The sequence below is a fragment of the Epinephelus lanceolatus genome, chromosome 4, assembly GCF_041903045.1.
Source record: "Epinephelus lanceolatus isolate andai-2023 chromosome 4, ASM4190304v1, whole genome shotgun sequence".
Lineage (NCBI taxonomy): Eukaryota > Metazoa > Chordata > Actinopteri > Perciformes > Serranidae > Epinephelus > Epinephelus lanceolatus.
This window is the reverse complement of record NC_135737.1, coordinates 4,095,236-4,120,528: the sequence shown is the minus strand read 5'-3', so window position 1 is coordinate 4,120,528 and position 25,293 is coordinate 4,095,236. Positions and strand designations below refer to the sequence as shown.

The following is a 25,293-nucleotide window of genomic DNA, read 5'->3' as shown; positions in this document are numbered from 1 at the left end:
TGCTGTAGTTACGATGACTCAAACGGACTGTGTTGTGCTTCATGCTGTGAGGGTATCAGTGACACTGCCAAAAGAGAAATGAGGTTTGAATGAAAGGAGAAGTGATAAAAAAAAGTAAACGGAGAGAGGATGGACAGAGGAAATAAACAACAAACATGGCAGTTAGGAAGAGTGCTACAGGCTTAAAGATAATCTGCAGTCGTCATCAAAGTTTCATGACAACAAAATCAAATATTCAACATCCGCCATTGAGACAGAGAGAGACAGACACAAAAAAAGTATTGTGAAACAGCTATCAAGAGAAGAAAGGAGACAATCAGAGTTAAAAGAGAGTGTATGAGAGGATGACAGAAAGAGAGAACACGCAGAGATAAATGATAATACAAAAAAGTAAAATGCAAGAATTTCTTTAATAAAGGCAGAAGGGGAGAGAGGGTAGTAGCTGCTTCAGAAGAATGGGTGGAATCATATAAAATTCAAAGCAATGAGATCTTGACTAAAGAAGAGATAAATATAGCAACAGCCAATTATATTTTCCCCTCTCCACCACATGCCTTATCTGTAGAGCAAACAGCAAACTGTGTGTAAGGCAGCGTGCAGAGAGATTGTGTGTTCATGTTCCCAGACGCTGTTCTAGCTGCTGTTGTTGTTTCTCCCTGCATTCACCTCCTCCTTTTCTTCATTCCCTTTGCTTCATCCCACGTATACTATAGAGATGTTATTATTGTAGCATTTCCATCAACACCAGTGCTGCACCAAATCTCTTCAATTAGATGTACAGACTGTAGTGTTATCCAGGGGCATAGAAGTTGAAAATATAAGTGGGAACAATTTTTTACCCGGGTGTCCGGGCGTTTCTCCCCCGGGAAAATCTTTAATAATTCCCTGTTACACACGTGATTTTAACGTATTTTGACAGAGAATTTTGACAAAGAATGAGCACTCATTTACTATTATTGGGTGGCCCAAATTGGGGGACTTTGAGAACGACTTTGCAAACACAGTGTGAAACAATGCGCTAAACACGAAAAATATAGTGATGTTGCACATCCAATTAAATAGTAGAACCTGGGCTACAAGGCTGTATAAACCATTTTTACATGCCCCAAACACAGCTCAAAAACAACAACTAAATGAATAACAACAAATCAAACTCCATACAGCACCGATGTGCCAACCCACTCGCCCTATTTCGTTCTCTAACTCAACGCCATGTTATGCAAAACACACGCCATTTATCTCAAATGAAAGCAGAGACTGCCATTTCTACACATATCCACCAAAGCATGCTACACCAAAGCATCAGAGAGATAGAGGCCAAAGAACAATAACAACAGAAATCGTTTCACCAAACGATAGTTGTAAAATTTCTCTTACCTTTATTGTTTTGTTGTGAAAAGTTTATTCTACCGGTAAAACACAGAACATCCTGGTAAGCATTACAATGACCACATACAGCAGCCGTGTTCTGCTGACTCTGACTGGCTTACAGTGCTGTCAGTCTCGTGTGGATAGTGCCGGCGCCCCATGTACAGAGGCAATGCCTCGCTGCAGTGGTCGCAGGATCAACTCCGGCTTGCAACCCTTTGCTGCATGTCAACCCCCACTTTCTCTCTCACCCCATTTTAATCTGTCCTGTCCATTAAAGGCAAAAAGCCCAAAAAAATAATCTTAAAAAAAAAAAAAAAATCGACCAATCCGTTGCGGAGATAGAGCCTCCAAAGCACAGAAGAGAAAATCTGCTTCACATTTAGATTTGTGTGTGTGTGTGGTCAGTTGGAGTGGGATATAAATGAAAAAACGAAACGGACAGTTGTATGTGTATACTGAACACCATTAGGGATATACTACTTGCTCTCCTACTGCTGCCTTTTTGTTATTGTTTTTTTTTTTTTTTCAAAAAAATCATCTAATATCCATACTTACTACAAGACTAAGTAAAACGCAGTGACTTGGTGCTGGCCACCAGTATGCACAATAAATACAATTGTAATACAGAGTAGCCTACTATCATTGCATCATTCTGACTGCCCATATATGGGCATATGCCATGTAAGCTGGTGTGACAGTGAGTGTGTTGTGTGTTGTGTGCTGCTGTGCTGCGTGCGCTGCTGTCTGTTGTGCTCCCGTGCCGTCCATGGTGTTATCATCACCCAGCTGAGTGCTAGTAATGAGGAAACATCAGAGACCCCAGAAAAATGGAGCTGTCAATGATGTGAGGACTGTTGACATCACATGTGCAAATAACAAGAATAACAATAAAAACTAAACTGTTTGGAAGCAAACTGCAATGTGGTTTTTTTTTATAATCCCACTCATCAGGTTTTAGTGAAGAACAGTAACTCTGATGGAGTCCTGTAGCTATCCCTGTGCAGTTTGCAGGCGCTTTGTATGGTTGCCTTAAATTGCAAAATAACAGCAAAACAGAAAACACAATGGCACGTTGGGTGACTCAAACCGGAACTGGTAGGTACATATTGGACGATGATTCCTTATCGCTAGCTGGGTTTCCATCCAAATGTATCGCAAATTTTAAGCGAATTTTGTGAAAATGCGCAAAAGAAAATGAGAATTTATACACATTTCCATTCATTATTGTTTTGCGAGTATTGGGAGTCAACAGGTCGAGCAGTAGGTGGCGCTTCTCATGAAAAATAAAAATAAAAATGCAAAAGAACACCCGTAGAAGAAGAGGGCGCCGTGAGATGACGTCATTGAGAGTGTCTCATGTCCACAACTGATATGAACAACTACCGGCACATCCATGACTATGACGAGATGGAGAGATTCCTTGGGAACTTCTTGGTTATTGCGAGAGCTCTCATCACACTCATATCAGCCTTGTCAGCGTAGCCTACATAATGCTGTGATGTCTGTGTTGGTACACCAGGCAGCGCACATGATGCAGCAGTATTCAACACGTCCAGTCTATTCAGGTAAGTTGTGAAATACACTCACCTGACACTGGAGTATTTACCTCTCTCTAAGTTCACACAGGTGTGTGTGTGTGAAGTAGAAGTAGGATCCGGTAGCCTACGTCATCGTTTATCCGCTAAATCTGTTTCCATTGCCAAAAGTCGCATTTTCCTAATATCGATAGGCTGACTTTTCCACACCCTCCAAGCATAAAAACCTTTCTGCGATATTTCAGCCTTTTTTTCGAATTTCGCATTTCCATTCAAGTTTTTTTCACAGATGTTGAAAATGCGAATAAAAATAGGTAGATGGAAACCTGACTACTGACTGGATGGAAGTACTACTTCTTCCTCTTCTTTTTAATTTCTGGCAGACTGGATGCTGTTTGGACGACTGGACTCCACTGATGATTTGTTCATTTGTGCAGCTTTAAACTGGGCATGTGAGGCCTGTTCTGTATGTTCAGCCCCCCTAAAATAGCTTCTTTGAGCATCTGGCAAAGGACAGCCAAATGAACTAAAAAGTTACTTTTCTCAGTAACACATTACTTTTTGGTTTAAGTAACTGAGTTACTAACTGAGTTACTTTTTAATGAAGTAACTAGTAATGGTAACTAGTTACTATTTTTCAGTAACTAGCACAACACTGAACATGTTTTGATTTGATGTTTCTCAATGAGAAATTGTTGTGATCGTTTTGTAGCCAGCTTATTGGGTAGTTGACTTTGCAAAAGCTAAGCTGATGTTAGTTTGCTGATGCTTCACACAGATAGACTGTTGTATGCAACCAAACATCACTTCTATGTGTAAATATATATATATATATATATATATATATATTCTCAACATTCAACATTTATATATTCAACATTTGTCAACACAACTGTAATCATACAGTAGCCTATCTATCGCCCAGTATTTTGTCTCTGTCTTCACTCAGTAGTCCAGAATGTGCTCCTTTCTTAACACTTGGACGGCACACTTTGTGTATGTTGGTGAGAACATGCATTTTGTGTGGGGAGTCTATTTTTTGTAGTTTTCAGTCTTGATGTCTGTCTGCAGCTTTTGACAGTGCTCTCCACCCCCATCATCAAAACCCTAAATTGGGGAACATGTTTTGAGTGATGTTCATTCCCTCTAGAGTTTCCATACATGGAGGAGCTATAAGAAGAAGCACTAAAGTAGTTCTGGACGCTAATGGTGGAATAACACCTAGCAAACACACTTTGGGCCTTATTTAAACAATCTGTAGCAAATGGTCCAAAGTGTGTTTGGCCGCTGATGCTGTTCAAACAGCGCATAATTTAGGTGCAAAGTAAGGTGCAACATGCAAAGGGGTTGCATTTAGTCCCTTAATTAATTATAGGTGTGTTTTGGGTTTAACATGAATTCAACCAGTCAGATTGTTATCTCCCATTCCCTTTAATAGCCAGATGCACCTTCACCTGGTGCACTGCTATTTAAAACGTGGATCCAGACAACTGGAGCAGTGAATGATTTTCTGCTAAGAGTACTGCAGTAAGAGCAGTGATGTCACTGCAGCAAATATTGTAGGCCATTTAAGCAGCAAAACTAAAAACTGTAGTTAAAAACTTGACAGACGAAACATAACGAAACTTTTAGCCTCTGAAATAATTAATGAAGTTCTGCTGCTCCTCGTGTGTAATGCACACAGCATGATTCTTAAAGGGGAGTTGGACAGCAGCTCTGCACCTCTGCTCTGATCTCTGCTACATTGACATTCTACAGAACGTCATTAATATTTTCCTCATTAATGATGATGTATTTCATCCACCCCTAACCCATTTACATGTGTAACAAGTGAACATGCAATGTGACTCCACCTATGCAGATGCTATGTGACTAATGTGCCATTTAAATAGCAGGAGAAAACTGTGTCATTCTGACTTAAGACCAGGATTGTGTTGGTCAGCAGATCAATTGTTTTTTTACTACCTCACAATAGCAATACAGTAACAATGTGCCTGGCAGCACCTCTTTTTTTTTTTTTTTTTTTTTTTTTTTTTTTTTGAAGATATTTTTTGGGGCATTTTTGCCTTTATACATAGGACAGTTAAGCGTCAAGGGGAGAGAGAGAGGGGTAATGACATGCAGCAAAGGACCACAGGCTGGAGTCGAACCCAGGCCGCTGCAGCAATAGCCTTATACATGGGGCGCCTGCTCTATCCACTAAGCCACCAACGCCCCTGTAACACCTCATTTTAAGACCTACATGCCCATGGATGCATAGATGGCCCTTGTATATTTGCTATTTACACAATGTAGGCACTGGCTGTGAAAATGAAACTGCATCAGTCTGAAACTAATTACCAGTTCATCTCAAATGTTCTCCAGAGGTGGGTTGAGCAATTTGATTTTACTCTGTTTTGAATGCATTTAGTTTTTACTTTGAGCCATCCAAGACACATTAAGTGATGGATAGATTGTTAAGACTTTGCATCAAAACAGTATCCAGTTAATATCTTCCTCTCATACTTTCACACTGGTTATTTGTTGAATGTTGAGAAATCTCTTAGTTTTTGCTTTCAAAGGTTTCTTTTTTATGTAGTTTATAAACCTTGTTTTTATCATAGCCTTTTTGACCCTCACATACTCACACAACAGTGGCGGCTGCTGGTCTTTCAAACAGGGGAAGCTCACTTTAAGTTTACATCAAAAAATTTGTCATGAGGCAGTAACTTATAAAAGGAACATTTAATTGAAGCCGTTTTTCAACCATGGCATAGAACCACAGCAAAATACACCTCAAAGACTTTCAGATGGGTTTAAACACCTGACCTATGGTGAAAATGAGCTATATCGCTTATGGAAATAAGGAACTCCGGACGGTAGTGATGCGCAGGCCGACCCGTAACCCGTGCGTCTCGTGGGTTACCCGCGGGTCAGGTTGGGTCGGGTCAAGAAATGTTCACTTTATTGGCAGGGCGGGTGGGGCGGGTCATTACAGATTAAATATGTCGGATATAGCCTACTTGTTAACAACACTGTTGTAGGTTAGGTAAATGCATGTTACGTAACGTAACCTGTGACGTGATGTCACAAAAGCGCCAAGCAGCAGCCACAACAAACCAGAATCAATGAAGCAGTGAAGATGGAAGAAGAAGTGAGAGAAAGATTACGGTTGGGAGAGTACAGAGTTAAAAGAAAAGAAGGCCAAGCTGCTGCTAAATGTTTGGGACAATTTCTGTGAGGTAGTTAGTGCAGCAGACAACAGCAGCATTGGCTACGTGAAGCGCAATTCTTGTGATAAGCTATACAAGCATGAGAGCCACAAGACGGGTATGTCCAGCATGCCTTTTTATTGCAAATAATAGCTACAAAAATGCAAGCCTAATTTTATTTTATCTTAGGATTTATTTATTGTTTATTTATTTTATATTTTTTGTTTTTCAAGCACCTTTGTCAGACCAAATAAAAGCCTTATTCAATGACATATTTAACGTGTATTTAATATCAGTGGGGTGGGGTGGGTTGTGAAAATAGATGCTGTTGTGCGGGCGGGATGGAGCGGGTCAAATTATTTCATAAATGCGGGACCCGCAGGTTGGAAAAAACCCCGACCCGTGCATCACTACCGGACGGCACTCTGTCAGAAGACTCCACTTGCAAATATCCACATGGGACTGAGCTCAAAATGCAAAGCGCTGTCAATCACAAAGGGGTTCAGCCTTTTAGACAATTCCTCCAATCATCATGCACACACCTAGCGTCCCCTCCCGCCTACCGCTCCATTAGGTCCTAGGGAAGCTGAGCCTCCCTGGAAGTGATGATTTTGTTGCATTTATCCAATGACCGTCCGTCTCGCTTTGCTGCATGAAAAAAACCTGCTCAGCGCTGTCTCATAGGAATGCTTGGAGGCTCCACGTCCACCATGCTGACACGAGAATGTATGACAGGGAGGTCGCATTTGAAAACTGGTGATAAACAGCTTACGTTTGAACATAAGAGTCATGATGTTAAACGCATCCTAGCGCACATTTAATGCAATGTAAATTCTTATTTTAATGTAAATTCAATGGTGCATATTTGACCATTTCTTCTATGAAATTTTAGGGGAAGTTCAGCCTCCCTTGTCTCAGAGCAATCACCCGTCACACACAGCATTACTCACCAGTGCGGGTGTTGATTGTGAAGAAGTTCTGTGGGTTTCCACTGATGATGCGGTAGTTGAGTCTGTCAGCAGCAGCAGGGGGCGCAGCATCAGGGTCCTGGGCCTGGATCTGGATCACAGAAACATCCCGTGGAGAGTTCTCAGGCACTGAAGGCCGGTACAATGGCTCTGAGGTCAGCGGAGCGTTATCGTTAACATCCTCCACCTGGACGAATACCTCAATTGTAGCAAACTGAGGAACCACGCCATGGTCACTTGCATACACCGTCAGCCAGTAAGAGTCCTTGGTCTCACGGTCCAACATATCTGTGGTGTAGATCACCCCTGGTGGTGGAAGAGAAAAAGAGAGTTCATTTAACACTCTTTAATTTCTCATTACCCAAACATGGCAAGGACTGAATAAAGAATTGTCAGTACTGTTCACCTAATGCAAGAAAATAATCATATTCAATGAAATGTTAAGAATGTTTTTCACTGCGGTGGCATAGCCATTTCCTTCTATTTTCAGCCAAAATAAAGAGAGATTTCACTCTCATTTCCTTTAAATGTCAGAAGTCATCAGCACAACAAGGAGTGAAATAGTAAGGAAAGAGAGAGAAATAGCCTGAGGATGTTGTTGTACAAAGACACTGCCACATGATATGACCCAAAGTGATGTGCGAGTCGTGAAACAATCCTTTGAAATGAGAAACTGTTTTTCCTGACTCGGGAGTGAGGAGTTGTCATCTCTACTAATTTGTTCACTGACCTGCCCCTTCATACCTGCTGCTAGTTTGTGCAGACTGTGAAGACAAGGTAAGACCAAGTGTCACTCACACAATTATGCAACTCTTGTGTTAACTGTATCTGTGGTGATATACCGAGTTAATTAATTTATTAACCTGACCCTGTGAGACATGTAACCATTTTGGTGCTTTTTTTAAAAAAAAAAAATTCAGTACTTGTTCTCCCAGCCTGGAGCCCACTCCTGCCCCCCTGACCTGCAATGAAGGTTGAGAGCTTCTGACCAAGCCCGCAGGAACAGTGCTGAACATTGAAGCCATTTTGATGTTGTGATGTAGTGATCAAACCATGTAATTTCAACTTCCTGGTCCAATAGGGGCCCAAAAAGAATTTTGCCCAAATACAATCATGGGAAAGGAGCAGTTGTAAAATGGTGGGTTAATTCCATTGAGCGTCACAGCCCCTGCAAAAAGACCAGACTTTGATCCAATCAGCCTGGTAACATTTGGAAAGTCTAAAGGAGCTGCATGATTATATGATTTCATCTTTATTTAAGTTAGCAGGCAGTTAAACCAGAAGTTAGCCAGCTCAGTGGACTCTCATCTCTGGTGTGCATGCTCTATGGGTGCTGGGGCCAGTGGGGGATTCACCAAGCTCTGGGGGTAGCTGACTTGGTGACTTGAGTGACTTGAAAACCCAGCTCTCTTAAATGAGTGACTCATACAAACTTGAGTCAATAAAAAGAGTCAAAACCCCCACCTCTAATGACTTATAGTATAGCCACAGTTTTCACTATTAGCCCAATGGTCTTTAACATGTTTAAGAGCTGCCCACTTTGACCAGAAAAGGTATGTCCTTGTTATTCTGACAAGCCCACTCAACACACTGCTGACAGTTCCCACAGGGATTGTTTTATGGTAGAAAGTACCGTAGTTACCAAGCAGGTAACCAGAGGAGACTTTCTGACGGTCATGTTAATTCTCTTTTTTTAATGCGCCTAATGAGCACTTCAAACTAAATTCCAACTCAATACATATCTGTCTTTTTGGTTTTGCCTATACATGTAAAACCACAACTATCAGCATGGATACACACCACTCTTGCTGCTCCAAGAAGCTCTTTGCTGTGGTTGCTGCTTAAGTTTTTGAATGCCAGACTTATACATAGTTGAGATGCACCTCATCTAGCAAAGGCATTTCCACTGTAAACCTGCTCACAGCCACCCCACAGCCTCTCTATTTGTGAATGAAACATTGAAAATATGGAATGAAACAACAAGTGATGAAAAAAGGCAAACCTTCCAGCCATTGCATGTATCAAACATGATTTTATCCCAGGTTGTCAAATACCTATGATTTCTCACACTCCTTGGTGCACGTTACCCTTGGGTGTCTCTATGAGACATACCCTTTAGCATCTGTATGTGATGCACAGCTAGCTCCTCTGTGAAATTTGTTCTGTTGGGGTTAACATTGTCAGACAGTCCAGGTTAGGTTTAGGCACCAAAACTACTTGGTTAGCATTTGACAAAAAACACCATGCTGTGGTTTAAAATCAGTGCTTAAAGTGATGTAAATACATCACGTGAGTGACATAAGTGCTTAACTTACAGACGTAAGTTACATAATGTTATGTTAACACAGCACTGACCTTTGGTTTCACACTGGACACGAGCAGTGGTCTCCCCCCTGCCCTATGCAGAGTTTCTTGCTCTTTATAATACATCAGTTGAAATCTGATGCTGAAGAGTCACATCTTCAGAGACCAACATAACATCTTTTTGGAGTGAAGAATTTCAAATCAGGTATTTCTGACCGCCAAGACATTCAGGAATCACATGAAAACATTTGGGGAAGTCCACAATAAGGCTAATGATTTTATCCTTAAACATTTCAACTTCACATGCCAAGAATTAATCTGCAAGGCAGGAGGCCTCATTTTGGAGTCCTGTTTTTTCTCTAACTTTCTAAAGTTACAGTTTATTCTTACAACATGCACAGACCCATAGTGTCTGCTATCACTCAACACCACATCCCCAGCAATAGACTCCCTCATCAGGGCTCCAAACAGCCCACCACGCATTCTAATAAAGCACTTTATTCCCTTTATCTAAACACAGACTGGATGAGTAAACACTGAGCTCGACCACAGGCTTTCAGACAAGCCTGTAAAACTGTGTGGCCAAAGGCTATCTGTTAAACATATGATCTAATCCCGTGATGCTTTGCCATGGAAAAGTCTAATCAAAACTCCTGCGACCCCTGACCTCAGAGTGTGTGTTTGTCTGCTCTCTTGTGGGTTTTCTAAGTCGTTGTCGTATGTGGCAGGAAGTTTTTTCTTTTGCTTGAACATTTGTGTGTGTGTGTTTTAAGGGCCCTTAAGAGCTTTCTGCCAGAATGCCCTTAAGGTTTTGAAATAATATCATGGTTCAACCAGAAGAAAATGTTGGCACTATACACTTCTGCAAACCCCAGATGTGTTTAATTTTCACATTGCATACCTATTATATCAACATTTCCAAAATTATGTAGTATATGGGCTGACTGTAATTGGGAGATGAGGGGATGGGGGGATGGTGGATGGTGTGACATGTGGGCAAGCCGCAGGACACTATTCAGGACCAACAAACAACAATCGGTTGTTTTCTAGCGATGCATTGCTGTGTTTCCAGCAGCCTTTTAGGCACCAAACCTGAGTGTTTCACTGCATTTCCAGCAACTAGCCACCATAAGTAAGTATTTTAAGCCAAATATGATCTTTCCCTACCCATAAACAAGAAGTTTTTGTGCCTAAACCTAACCACACGTTAACTACAGCGTTGTTGAGACATAAAGTTTCAACATATTTGCTACATAATAGTGTGCAAATGGGACACATCTGTGGTTTGCAGAAACATAAAAAGCCAACATCTATTCTAGTGATAGGGTTGCATGGTTGGGGTTATAATGAAAAGATTTCTGCCAGAAAGGTTTCTTTGGCAGAAAACCCTGACGGCAACATTCTCCCTCGTGCATGTAACTGTGTTGAGTGCTCTTGATTAGCCAACTTAGGTGGTAATATTTACTTGGTGTATTGTCTAAGTGGCTGATTACTCTCTTCAAAAAGCATCTCTTTCCCTGCGGAATACTCATGGGCTTTCACATGAGTGCTGCTGGCCAGTGCTAACACACACACACACACATACACACACACACACACACACACACACACAAACACACACACACACACACACACACACACACAGATATCTTTAGCATGTTAGTGTAAAGCTCTTAGCCACTCCATTTGCTCTCATGCTTTAGTGGAGAAGCTCATAAGATATTTAGACTGAGTGTTGCTACTGCACCTTTCAGGATGACTCTGGAGAGAAAACACACACCCAAGTATTATTACTGTACTGTCTCCTGTCCCAAATAAACCCACCTGCATAAATGTATGTGTGTTAAGATAAGTGAATTGGTGGCAAGATGTTGTATTTGCTATTCAGAGTGGAGATGCTACAGAAGAGTTTATGCTGTGTTCAGCAGCGATGGGGAGTAACATCAAGTACTTAAAAAGCACTTGAAGAATTAATTATCACTTAGTCCACATTTTTAAGTTAGAAAATTATATGCACAGTCACTTTATTATACTTTTAACTGATTCTGCCCGGTATGTACTGTTTACTATGATGGCAAGTGGCTTTCTACTCAAATACTCAAAAATAAACTGTATTTAACTGTCATTTAGGGTTGTAATTTGAAAAGAGATGCTGTTGGTACAGACAGCTGGACTGATGAAGTAATTAATTCATTTTCTGTAACCGCTTATCCTGGTACAGGGTCGCAGAGGGGCTGGAGTCTGTCCCAGCTGACATTGGGTGAAAGCGGGGTATACCCTGAACAGGTTGCAAGACTATCACAGGGCTGACACAAAGAGATGGACAACCATTTACGCTTACATTCACACCTACGGGCAATTTAGAGTCACCAATTAACCTGCATGCCTTTGGACTGTGGGAGGAAGACAGGAAACCAGCAGAAAACCCATGCTGACATTGGGAGAACATGCAAACTCCACACAGAAGTGCCCCAGCTGGCTGGTGGGTTCAAACCTGAAACCCTCTTGCTGTGAGGTGACAGTGCTAACCACTACAGCCAGTATTTACTGCCATCAGTTGTCTGAGGCAACTGAAAAATGTGTCGGAAACCTGTCTGATGTAGAGAGAGGGAAAGGCTTAGGAGTGATGTTTAGAGATGGGGGGAGGGCATGTCAGTGGTTGCAGGGTAAATGTGGGTGGTGGTGGATGAAAGTGCATAGATTTTATATAGTTTTTGTTGACTTAATCTACAACAATATGTCATGTTTCGTTTAATCTGGACAGACAGTCTCAAAACTTATAAGAGGGGCCTCCGCAATGTCAGAGTAGCATTAATAGAAGACAATAAGACAATAAGAACAACCCCAGGTTTCTTTTCAGCACTGTAGCCAGGCTGACTGAGAGTCAGAGCTCTACTGAGCCTTGTATTCCTTTAGCCCTTAGCAGTAATGATTTTATGAGCTTTTTTAATGACAAAATTCTAACTATTAGAGGCAAAATTCATGACCTCCTGTCCTCAGATAGTACCTATCTAACCTCAAACACAGCTCTAAGACCTAATATATATTTAGATTGCTTCTCCCCAATTTGACCGCAGTGATTTCTTCATCTAAATCATCAACGTGTCTCTTAGACCCCATCCCAACTAGGCTACTTAAGGAGGTCTTTCCTTTAGTTAACACTCATATATTAGATATGATCAATCTATCCTTATTAACAGGCTATGTACCACAGTCTTTTAAGGTAGCTGTAATTAAACCTCTACTAAAAAAGCCCACCCTGGATCCAGAGGTGTTAGCCAACTATAGACCAATATCTAATCTTCCCTTTATGTCAAAGATCCTTGAGAAAGTAGTCGCAGACCAGCTGTGTGATTTTCTCCATGATAATAATTTATTTGAGGAATTTCAGTCAGGATTTAGAGTGCATCATAGCACTGAGACAGCACTAGTTAAAATTACAAATGACCTTCTGATTGCTTCAGACAAAGGATTCGTCTCTGTACTTGTTTTATTAGATCTTAGTGCGGTGTTTGACACAATTGACCATCAAATTCTACTGCAGAGACTGGATCACTTAATTGGCCTAAAAGGTTCTGCACTAAACTGGTTTAAATCTTATTTATCTGATCGTTTTCAGTTTGTTGACATTCATAATGAATCATCCTTACGTACCAAAGTTTGTTTTGGAGTTCCGCAAGGTTCTGTGCTCGGACCAATCCTATTTACTCTATATATGCTTTCTTTAGGTAACATCATTAGAAATCACTCTATAAATTTCCATTGTTATGCGGATGATACACAGTTGTATTTATCGATGAAGCCAGAAGAAAGTAATCAGTTAACTAAACTCCATAACTGCCTTAAAGACATAAAAACCTGGATGAGCACCAATTTCCTGATGTTAAATTCAGATAAAACTGAAGTTATTGTTCTTGGCCCCAAACAACTCAGAGACTCTCTATCTGATGACATAGTTTCTCTAGATGGCATTGCTCTGGCCTCTAGCACTACCGTAAGAAACCTCGGAGTAATATTTGATCAAAATTTGTCTTTTAATTCTCATTTAAAACAAACCTCACAGACTGCATTTTTTCATCTGCATAATATTGCGAAAATTAGGCCTATCCTGACCCGAAAAGATGCAGAAAAATTAGTCCACGCTTTTGTTACCTCTAGGCTGGATTACTGTAACTCTCTATTATCAGGTAGCTCTAGTAAGTCCATAAAAACTCTCCAGCTAATTCAGAATGCAGCAGCACGTGTACTAACAGGAACTAAGAAACAAGATCATATTTCTCCTGTTTTAGCTTCTCTGCACTGGCTCCCTGTAAAATCCAGAATTGAATTTAAAATCCTACTGTTAACTTATAAAGCTCTAAATGGTCAAGCTCCATCATATCTTAGAGAGCTCATAGTGCCATATTATCCCACCAGAACACTGCGCTCTGAGAACGCAGGGTTACTCGTGGTCCCTGAAGTCTCCAAAAGTAGATCAGGAGCCAGAGCCTTCAGCTATCAGGCTCCTCTCCTGTGGAATCATCTTCCTGTTACGGTCCGGGAGGCAGACACCGTCTCCACATTTAAGACTAGACTTAAGACTTTCCTCTTTGATAAAGCTTATAGTTAGGGCTGGCTCAGGCTCACCCTGTACCAGCCCCTAGTTAGGCTGACTTAGGCCTAGTCTGCCGGAGGACCCCCCTATAATACACCGGGCACCTTCTCTCTCTCTCTCTCTCTCTCTCTCTCTCTCTCTCTCTCTCTCTCTCTCTCTCTCGTATCCTATTACTGCATCTTGCTAACTCGGCCATTCTGGATGTCACTAACTCAGCTTCTTCTCCGGAGCCTTTGTGCTCCACTGTCTCTCAGATTAACTCATATCGCAGCAGTGCCTGGACAGCGTGACGTGTGTGGTTGTGCTGCTGCCGTGGTCCTGCCAGGTGCCTCCTGCTGCTGCTGCCATCATTAGTCATTAGTCATACTTCTACTGTTATTATACACATATGACTATTGTCACACATGTATACTGCCAGATATTAATACATACTTTCAACATATTGTACCACAGTAGCCAGAACTATAACTATAATATTATTACTTTCAATAATGTTGTTGTAAGCTACTGTCATTACCTGCATCTCTCTCTCTCTCTCTCTCTCTCTCTCTCTCTCTCTCTCTCTCTCTCTCGCTCTCTCTCTCTCTCTGTCTCATTGTGTCATACGGATTACTGTTAATTTATTATGCTGATCTGTTCTGTATGACATCTATTGCACGTCTGTCCGTCCTGGAAGAGGGATCCCTCCTCAGTTGCTCTTCCTGAGGTTTCTACCGTTTTTTTCCCTGTTAAAGGGGTTTTTTGGGGGAGTTTTTCCTTATCCGCTGCGAGGGCCCTAAGGACAGAGGGATGTCGTATGCTGTAAAGCCCTGTGAGGCAAATTGTGATTTGTGATATTGGGCTTTATAAATAAAATTGATTGATTGAAATTGAAATGATAAAGTGCTTTGTGCTTTGTATGTTAATGTTAAAATGAGAAACTACAACTGTCATATACATGTGGAGAGGGAATGCTGTACAAAAAAGACTGACTTTAAAGGTTCAGTGTGTAAGATTTAGGATGATTTAGTGGCACATAGCGTTGAGGATTGAGATTGCAACCAGCTAAAGCTTTTCCCTGCCAGAATTCTTTCAGTGTTCACAGTTTAGGAGGTTTTTTACTGGGAGTTGGATTGTCCACAGAGGTCGCTTCCTCTCCAAAACAGACAAACTTCATGATTAAAACTAGTTAAAAAAATTAAATGTCAGAAATCAGTGTTTCTCCAATGCTGTTTGCTGCAGATGGGCTTCTAACTGTGATGGCCAACACAAACATGTGAACACGGGAATTCAATTCAATTCAATTTTATTTATAAAGCCCAATATCACAAATCACAATTTGCCTCACAGGGCTTTACAGCATACGACATCCCTCTGTCCTTAAGACCCTCACAGCGGATAAGGAAAAACTCCCCAAAAAAAACCCCTTTAACGGGGGAAAAAAAAACGGTAGAAACCTCAGGAAGAGCAACTGAGGAGGGATCCCTCTTCCAGGACGGACAGACGTGCAATAGATGTCGTACAGAACAGATCAGCATAATAAATTAACAGTAATCCATATGACACAATGAGACAGAGAGAGAGAGAGAGAGAGAGAGAGAGAGAGAGAGAGAGAGAGAGAGATGCAGGTAATGACAGTAGCTTACAACAACATTAATGAAAGTAATAATATTATAGTTATAGTTCTGGCTACTGTGGTACAATATGTTGAAAGTATGTATTAATATCAGACAGCATACTTGTGTGACAATAGTCATATGTGTATGGCCCTATCTGGAGCCAGTGTTTAGTTTGTCCATTCTGGGCTACTGTAGAAACATGGCAGTGCAACATGGCAATATCCATAAACGAGGACCAGCTCCTTATGTGGATATAAATGGCACATTCTAAGGTAACAAAAACACAGAAGTGATTATACACTAAAGGAAACATACTTAGCATATCACATTCCATTTTAGCCAAAATATCACCCTAAATTCTACACACTGGACCTTTAAAGGGTTTACATTTCATTTCACTAACTCCTGAAGTTAAACTTTTTTACACAAAACACAGACTGCAGATTTTGTCATCCATTCTTGAGCAGGTCAGAAATCTAGGTGTTGTCATGGATCCAGAACTCAACTTTACAAGTCATATTACAAGTATCACAAGGACAGCATTTTACCACCTAAAAAACATTTCCAAAGTTAGATCAGTGCTATCTCATTCAGATGCTGAAAAACTGGTTCATGCTTTCATCTCCTCCAGACTAGATTACTGTAACGCCCTTCTTAAAAAACCTCCCTAAAAAACGGCTTCAGCTTATTCAAAATGCTGCAGAGTACTCACTGGGACTAGAAAAACTGAACATCTTACTCCCGTACTGAAATCACTTCATTGGTTCCCAATAAAATACAGAATTGATTTCAAAATACTCCTCACTGTTTGCAAAGCACTTAATGGTCTGACTCCTCAATACATCACTGACCTGCTCACAGCCTACATACCCAGAACCCTCAGATCATCAGACACTGGTCTCCTGTGCCCATGATCCAAAATAAATTTTATGAGGGTGCATTCAGTCATTATGGCCCCACTCTCTGGAACAAACTGCCTGATGATGTGAGAGTCTCTGCAACTGTGTCATCCTTTAAAGTCAAGCTTAAGACCTACCAGTTCTCCCAGGCCTATGAATAGTTAGTGCCTTTGTCCGTCTGTCTGTCTGTCTGTCTGTCTGTCTCTCTTTCTCTCTGTCCCTCTTTTTCTCTCTCTCTCATCCTCTCCCCTCTCTAGTGTTCTCATTTGGGGATGTGTGATTAGGGATGTCTGTGCGAGGGGGTGGGCTGGGGAAGAATTACTCTCAAGACTTAATTTGTTTTTATTTACACATGCTGTATGTAAAAGCGCACTGAGGTTACTTTGTATGAAATGTGCTTATGTTGGTCAACTTCTAATAGCCACCTTTAAGATACAGGAGGTGAGAATAAACCCTTTTCACAGCAAACATTTTAATTTGTCATTGTAGGAAAATCACAGGTGAAAGTGATAACATTAACAATGGGTCAGTTCCATTAAGTGTCCCAGTAAGCTATTCCAGTGAGCTGGCATAGACAATTTCAGTGCTTCCCCTATGTGGACTACAGCCACTATTAATGTTATTAAATACTGTTGTGTTTTTCTTACTATGGCATGAAAAAGGTGTATTGTGATACTGAAAGTGTCATTTCAACTAATAAACCTACCACAAACTGCACTTGATCCTATTTTATGTTAAACAAACAAACAAAAACACTCAGTACATTTACATGCACATTTAAGTCAAGCTACGGTTAAAGCTTGACTAGGCCATTTAATTGGATAACTGTCCTTGTCCCGGTATACAAGCACAGTAGGGGATTCGATTTATTGACCAAAGTATGCCCAGCTCCGCTACGGTAGGTGGCGATATGCCCCCCTTTCAGCTTGTCAGTAATGGTCTTTTTTTCTGGTTGACCTATTATGTCACAGATCAACCAATCGACAAACAAGTTAGCTACAGTTAGCTAGCAGCAAACTGGTACCATGGTGGACAACTTTATAGCTCTGTACATTTCATCAGTCCAAAAATGCACATCTCTGGATGTAGATTCTGCCATGTGTTTACCGGCTTCTTCTTCTATTACACATTTAATGCTTTCAGCTTCTGGGTCAAAGCCTGTGGAAACTGTGGAGCATGCACAGGTCACCTAGGTCAGTTTGGGTCCGATTCGACTGCATACATGCAGGAGTAATTTGACTCCCATCACGGCTGTGGCTCAGAGGCAGAGTGGGTCGTCCACCAATCGAAAGATCAGCGGTTTGATCCCGGGCCCCTCCAGTCTGCATGTCGAAGTATCCTTGAGCAAGATACTGAATCCCCATGGTCCTGATGACTGTTCCATCAGTGTGTGAGTGTGTTAAAACTGAGTAGCAGGTGGCACCTTGTATGGTAGCCTCAGCCACCAGTGTGTGTGTGTGTGTGTGTGTGTGTGTGTGTGTGTGTGAATGGGTGAATGTGACTCGTAGTGTAAAAAGCGCTTTGAGTGGTCAGATGACTAGAAAGGCGCTATACAAATGCAGGTCCATTTACCATTATCGGGGTGTGTAAATTGGACTTTGAAAAATTCAATTTAGTATGATTTCAGTTGGACTAAAATGTTAACGTGTTTTAAATGTCAAGGTACTGACTGCACGCTGCAACATGATCTCACTCTTACTCATCATTTTTTGATGCTTGGGTAGAAGCTCCATCGTCACTATAACGATGCCAGGGGCAACCTTTTGCATTGTATCTTAATGTACAAGGGGTTGGCGGTAAGAAGTTGTCAGTTTTTAGGTTTACGTAACAAAACTACTTGGTTATGGTTAGGAAAAGAAGGCGGATGTCGCTAAAAATATGCCCAGCTTTGTATGGCACACATTCAGTAGGACAGGCAATGGTGTATTGCTACAAAAACCCCAGCTTTGAGTTGCAGAAACGCCACGGCTAATGTTGTTTGTTGGTCTTGAACATCAATCTCCTGGGTCAAAGTCCTGTGCTTGTTGGACATGTCAGCCTCCGCTCCTGCCCACCCTAAGCAGACTCTTGTGTTCTTTAAACTACATTTACATTACAGTATGTAGAAAGCCCAGTGTGTCTCACAAAGATGCTAAAGGGTGCCCCAGGCAACACTATAGTGACACCTGGGAAATATTAAGCAGAGTAGTTTGATGCACTGTGAGTGAGACCAAGCTGCTCTTCAAGTTTTTAACATATTGATGTGTTGTACACCTGATACATATAGAACAAGACATGTCTAAAGTTGTAAACGTTCTGTCTGACAGGCTTTGGTGCCTCTGCTGAAGGACTTAAAGCCAAATGCAAATCCTTGGAGATACAGGATGCAGGGAAGAAATGTCAACAATTTCTCTCTCTCCCTCCCTCTTTGACTACGTTTACATGCACAAAATATTTCAGTTTTTGACCTTATTCCAAGAAAGACAATACTCCTATTAAGGTATTTACACATCTAATGAAAATGAATATACCACTAATATCCTCATTTAGCCACTCTTGAGTGCATGTTCTGGTACAGCACTCTGTACAGTAAAATTTTACACACACACACACACACACACACACACACACACACACACGAGCAGTACGTCATTGTTTTTGTCCTGTGGGACACTTGAACGTTCAAGGTTAGTTGTAATTAATTCAGAGTTGCCCTGTGCTGTGTTCTTTCTGCCTCAGTGTTCATTCATCTCTGCCTCCTTCTGGCCCCTTGGCTGCACTACAATTAATAGCTATGCAGCATGTTACAGCATTGCTTCTGATAGCCCAAGCTGCTGCTTACAAGCCTGCTTTCCAATTAAGAGTGTGGAATTAACTACAAATGTCACAGGAGTGCTAGACATAAAACACATTGGAGAGCAGGGAGTGACAGTCCGCACTGCTGCCCAATCAGCTTCCTCACAGCACAGAGCAGAAACAAAGCAGAGCTGCCGCACTGCTGCAGCAAACCACTGAAAGCTGAATGACAAAGAATGGAAATATGGTGAGTATGTCACAGTCTGTGACTATGAGCCACGTGATTCATATCCACACACAAGGACCTAGGTTTTGTTTCAGTGTGGGGGCGGGGGACATATATGTGAGGATGTGGGGGTCCTCCTGTATTCTGATCACTTTTTATGCACCAAATTATGGTGGAAATGGCCTTATTTATGTAAAGGAAATCACAAATTCAGGTGCCAGGTGATAATTCATAATATCAAAATATATTGGAATATAATGCAGTAAAACTCAGGGATTCTGATTGGTTTCAAAATTTATTCTCCCCTAATCATTTTCCCTGCTGAGTTAAAACACCTGTAGGCATGATTTACTCTTCCATCTTCTTTTGTGTCTTTGTCTGGGAAAAGGAAACAAGACAGTAATTATAATATATACTGGGGGAACACATCACCCCAAATATCCACATTCCCTCAAAATGCCCCCCACCATGATGTAAACTGTAACACCAGTTGCAGTTACAGTTTACATCCATGTCTTTCCAGACTCACATGTAGCCATGACAATTGACAATGCTTCAAATATGGATGATGTTGCAAAGGAGCAACATATTTAAACACGCGGATGCTTCACACACATCTTTTCCCTGGCAGCATAAAAGATCTTATTAGTTTATCCTTGAATTAAAGTGGTTCTCCATGCCAAAGTTGAAAACGTTTTTCCTGGTGTTGTTGAGATATCGTGTTTACAAGAATGAGACACACACAAGATCACAGTGTTCTTGACCTTGGCCACCATAATGTAATCAGTTTATTATTAAGTCCAAGCGGACGTTTGTGCCAGATTTGAAAATATTCATTCAAGGTATTCTTGAGATATCACATTAACAAGAATGGGAAATATGAAAGTGCAGATGTACGGACAACTCAAAAAGATAATGCCTCCAAAGCAGAGGCATAGGAATGCTATGCTATGACAGGCAACCACGCACCACCATCTAAAATCATTAGCAAGTTTAATCAGAATCATAAATAAACTAAACAAATTGCTATAATAATGTAATACAATTAATTTTATTACGATGTACTGGCTGCTGGCTCTATTACATAATTTTCAAATATATTAAAAAGAGTAAAACTAGAATGTAATATGAGTGTTAAAGTGTCAGTTATTAATGTTGTATTGCATGTGTGATTTATTTCATGTAGTGCATTTTGGTGTAGTATACCATATAGGTGTACATGCTTATGATAAACAATACAATAATGCATTTCCATTTTGTCATTTTTTTCTGTGGCCAGATTTGGTACCCCCTAATTTTGACTCTATGGCTTCAGCCTTGGACAGTAACCTCTTTAAATGTGGATGTGGCACCTATTCACCGCAGTGATACATTAATTATTTTTAATTAATTTAGTAAGGTTTCTGCACATTACAAACTTCCTTCACATTTGAAACATATCCTTCATAACTGTTTTCTCATAGAAGTCAAGAATAAAGTTATAATTTAATGAGAATAAAATCATAATATTTCAAGAAAAAATCTACCTGCCCCGTAGTCTGCCTTGCATTAAGTTATTGCTCTGCTGATATGATAGTATCCCCTACAGTCTGCCCCATTCGGGACTCTTTGGATGAGACAAAGTTGGGAGATTATTTCAGCTGTGTCTTTCATACCCCTACACAATCAGTGCATTTAATTTGATATGGGTACCATTACATTTTGATCAAAGAAGGCAAAGCACCTGGGAAACAACAGCCTGTATGGTCTTTTGCTTTAGAATAAAGCTCTTTCTTCTGCACTGTTTCTGATTCATCCAAAATGCACTTCAGTAATTGTATTGATGCGTGTAGAGGAGGCAGGAACAAAATGAAAAAAAAAGCAAACAGTAAAAACTATTTCTCATTCAGTGGTAACATGGGGGAGTTAATCTGATTGAAATTATATTTGATTAAAATGCACATGCAATTAATATCAAATTAGTGGTGTGAACAATGTAGGTAATCAGAAAAGTGGCAGGGACATAATAAATTATGCCCATGTCCACACACAAGTCTGCAAACATGGACTGTCCAGCTAGGCTCCATCTTTATGGAGAATGTTAATATTTGACTTTGGGCTCTATTGTTTTTACAGTCACTAAATGTCTGATGCACTTACCAACATCACCATTTCAGCACTTTAAAAAAAACATATATCTAAGCTAATATTTTTATTTTTACATTTTTTGTGAGGCTCCTAGAAACATTTACAGTTAAAAAGAAAATTATAAAAAAATATTAACAACTCAACAGTAAATTCTCAAAGTAAAGTTTTCTATTGTTCTAGGCTTCCCCTCCACCCAGAGATATATTGTATATATCTCTATTGGAGACCTGAACCCTTGGGTCAGGTGATGTGGATAATTTCTTTAAGACAATCCACCTGTGGTAGTGGCTGACAGCCTATATAAACCCCTGTCAACCACGCGCCCCCAGTGATTTTTCTGATTCCACTTGGAGCAGCGTGGCTTGTGTCGCTGTGCTTCTTTGAGACAATTCTATCTGGTATCTTTATACAAATAGAAAACTTTTGTTTAGCAAGGCTAACAAATAGTGATGGTGAGATGAAGCCTCATGAAGCATTGAATTTTGCTTTCCAGCAAATTAGTTCAGACAAGGGTTCATTTCTCGAGGCTTAATGTGCACACAAAACCACCTGCTGGCCAAAGTGTGTAAAACAGGCAGCTGTGATCTTAACCATGTAATCTGTGATACATGGTATTTTGTGTCAGTAATAGCTGTTGGGAATGACTATTAATAATAATAATAATAATAATATTATAACTTTCTTTTTATCAATATAGTGCATTTTCTAGTGAGTATATCAGGACTATACTGTATCAAATACATCTACAATAAACTGTTATTGTTTTGTGAATGCATCCTGTGTGTATAAACCAAACATTTGGCTTAAAATTGTATTGTGGTGTAGTGTCATATAATATAATAATGGCAAAAGGGGTAATATTCGTGTTCTTTGTCACTTCTGTGCAAACCTCGCATCAAGATCTGAACCGCTTCCCGAACCAGTCATGTGGTACAGCCGGGCAGTGAGGCTTCGGACGTCATCAATGATGTCACTCGTCTGAAACGATACAAGCCTCAATACACGCATGGCGGAAAGACTTCCTGGATTACTTGACGCACGCTTCGAAGCATCGGCACAACACATAACATCACTACTAACAAATACACAGTCTGTGCCGCTTACCTCATGGGGTTTGAGAGAGGGTGATCGCCTCTCATGGTGGCTGTGTTGCGCTTTGCAAATAACTGCCCTTGCTGTTGCACTCTCGGTGTTGGCATATTGTCTCTGTGGAGAGGCTTCCGTGTCGTATAACATTAGGGTCTTTATCCTGGTCCCGTTTGGTCGAGGGGAGAAGGATCTGTGAGTTTGTTGATAGCGTGGGGCTTCTGTCAGATCCAGTGTCGAGCGTGTTGTCCCTGTGAGGGGATTTTCGTCAAGTTATCTACACAGAACTCTCTTCTTTGTCTGCAGGGGCGTTGAAAAAGGAGTTTGTGGGTTATTAAGGTTGCTGCCTGTCCCTTTGTTTGTACGTTGCACCATTCACACACAATACATTCCACATTCCCACAGTATTGCCGGTAAAAGTTTGGCAGCAGGCGTGCTGGGAGAGCCAACTCCGTGTTGTGATCCCGCGAGGGCGGGGTTATCGCAAGATTTGGAAAAATGGCGTCGATAAGCCATTTTTGTGTGGTGCGTGGGGTTCAGTTGCCCATTGAGGATGGACATGATGTGTGTGTACATTGTTTGGGGGAGGAACATGCTGCTGCGGCAGTCGACAATCCATCCTTCTGTATGGATTGTTCTATTCTGCCAGGCGATCCTTAGAGGCTCGGCTTTGTGTGTTTAGGGCGAAGTGTAGGTGGCGAAGAGAGTTTACACCATCCACAGTGCCCCAGCAGTCTAAGCGCCTCAAAATGGGGGATTTTGGAGGCAGCTCCTTTGTAGATTCCTGCCCAAAGTCCCCTCCCAGGTCCTTCTTGCCTGGCGACAGAATCACAGCTGATGACCAGGAGGATGTGGAGGAGGAAGTTGATGTGTTAGGGTTATCAGATGATGCAGATGCTGAGGGGATGACTGAGGAGAGTGAGAGCCAAGCCCAGGTGGTCTGGTCAGTCTGGGGGTAAAAGGGTCAAGGGCCCCACACAGGCACTTGGATCAGGCTGGGGGCCTGGTGACCTGAGGGCTACTCTGGATGCTCGCCATGGTCGCGCTGGTGCAGCCAGAGGAGCTGCCAGAGGCAAAGTGGGCAGAGGTGGAGGCAAGCCTAAGCCTCCGTCTTCTGCCTGACACCAGATCACATCCAGCCTGCCTCCAGCAAGCCCAGGCTCGAGTGGCAGCCTGGGAATTAATGAATGCGAGCCCCTGGGTGGTTTCAACCATGACCCAGGGGTATCGTATTCAGTTTGCTCAGCATCCCCCAACCTCAATGACACCTACAGTGTTCATGGTGGTGGACGCGGAACGAAAAGCAGTTCTCCAGACCGAGGTTTGTACTCTGTTGGGAAAAAGGGCCATCAGGGAAGTACCTCGCGGCAACAGGCAGGCTGGATTTTACTCTCGCTATTTTCTCATCCCCAAGAAGGATGGGAAATTGCGACCCATTTTAGATCTCAGGGGTCTGAACCGGCATCTCAGGCAGCTGCCTTGCAAATTGTTGACGATTCCCCGGGTGAGACAGTCCATCAACAAAGGGGACTGGTTTACAAAAATAGATCTGAAGGATGCCTACTTTCAGATTCCAATCTGGAACAGGCATTGGCGTTTTCTCCGCTTCATGTTCGACAGCAGGGAATACGAGTTCCAAGTCCTGCCATTCGGTATCTCTCTGGCTCTGCGCACCTTTACAAGGTGCATGGAGGAGGTTCTGCCGCCTCTACAGCAGAAAGCGATACGAATATTAAATTATTTAGATGACTGGCTCCTGTGTGCACATTTGGAGGCTCAGTGCCGGGCGCATCTGACCATCCTCCTAGACCACATTCAGCACCTTGGCCTGCGTCTCATCCTGGAGAAGAGCAGGCTGGAGCCATCTAAAAAGACACAGTTCCTGGGCCTAGTTATAGTTTCCCAGGCTGGTCTACTTTTCCTGACAGAGGAGAGGCAGCTGTCTCTCAGGTCTGGTCTCTCTCTATTCAGGCTGGGGGGCCAGGGTCACATGGAGGCAGTGTCTCCGCCTTCTGGGCCTGATGGCGTCCTCAGTCCAAGCAGTCCCTTTGGCTCTCCTACACATGCGGCCAGTGCAGAGATGCATCCTGGGTCTGGGTTTGGGTTCCAGGAGTCGCCTGGATACCACGGTGCTTGTAACCAGGCAGTTGCAGGTGGCTCTCCGTTGGTGGGAGGACAGGGCAGTGTGCTGGGTCCAGTGACACATCGTCAATTGGTGACAACAGATGCTTCACTGACAGGCTGGGGTGCAGTGTTCAGGGGGAGTGGGGTCAGCAGTCACTGGAGTGGTCCTCAGATCACTTACAATATTAACATGTTGGAACTGTTGGCCATCTATCTCACCCTGCGACATTTTCTGCTCTATCTTCAGGGTGAGCGTGTGCTAGTGAAGACGGACAGTGTGACAGCAGCAGCTTATATCAACAGGCAAGGTGGGTTGTATATAGTGTACATTTGTACATAGTTCATTGGGCACACAGTGTATTTTGTAGAGCACTTTGGTGGCGGGGATGTCTCATTCGTAGTTGCTGCTCTATCCCCTTGCGGTGTCTTACAGATCTCCAATACAGATATATACAATATATCTCCAGGTGGAGGGGAAGCCTAGAACGATAGAGA

At 41.9% G+C, this 25,293-nt stretch overlaps 1 protein-coding gene across 9 annotated transcripts in view; it reads right to left on the bottom strand.

The window, feature by feature from the left end:
- LOC117259695 (protocadherin Fat 3) overlaps positions 1 to 25,293 on the bottom strand; it is a 391,086-nt gene that overhangs the window by 167,522 nt on the left and 198,271 nt on the right. For 8 of the 9 annotated variants that reach the window (XM_033631307.2, XM_033631315.2, XM_033631310.2 and 5 more), the window contains exon 3: positions 7,048 to 7,371. In XM_033631307.2, coding sequence (XP_033487198.2) covers positions 7,048 to 7,371 — 324 coding nt within the window. The remainder of the gene's footprint in view (positions 1 to 7,047; positions 7,372 to 25,293) is intronic. The other variant, XM_078166869.1, reaches the window with a different exon arrangement.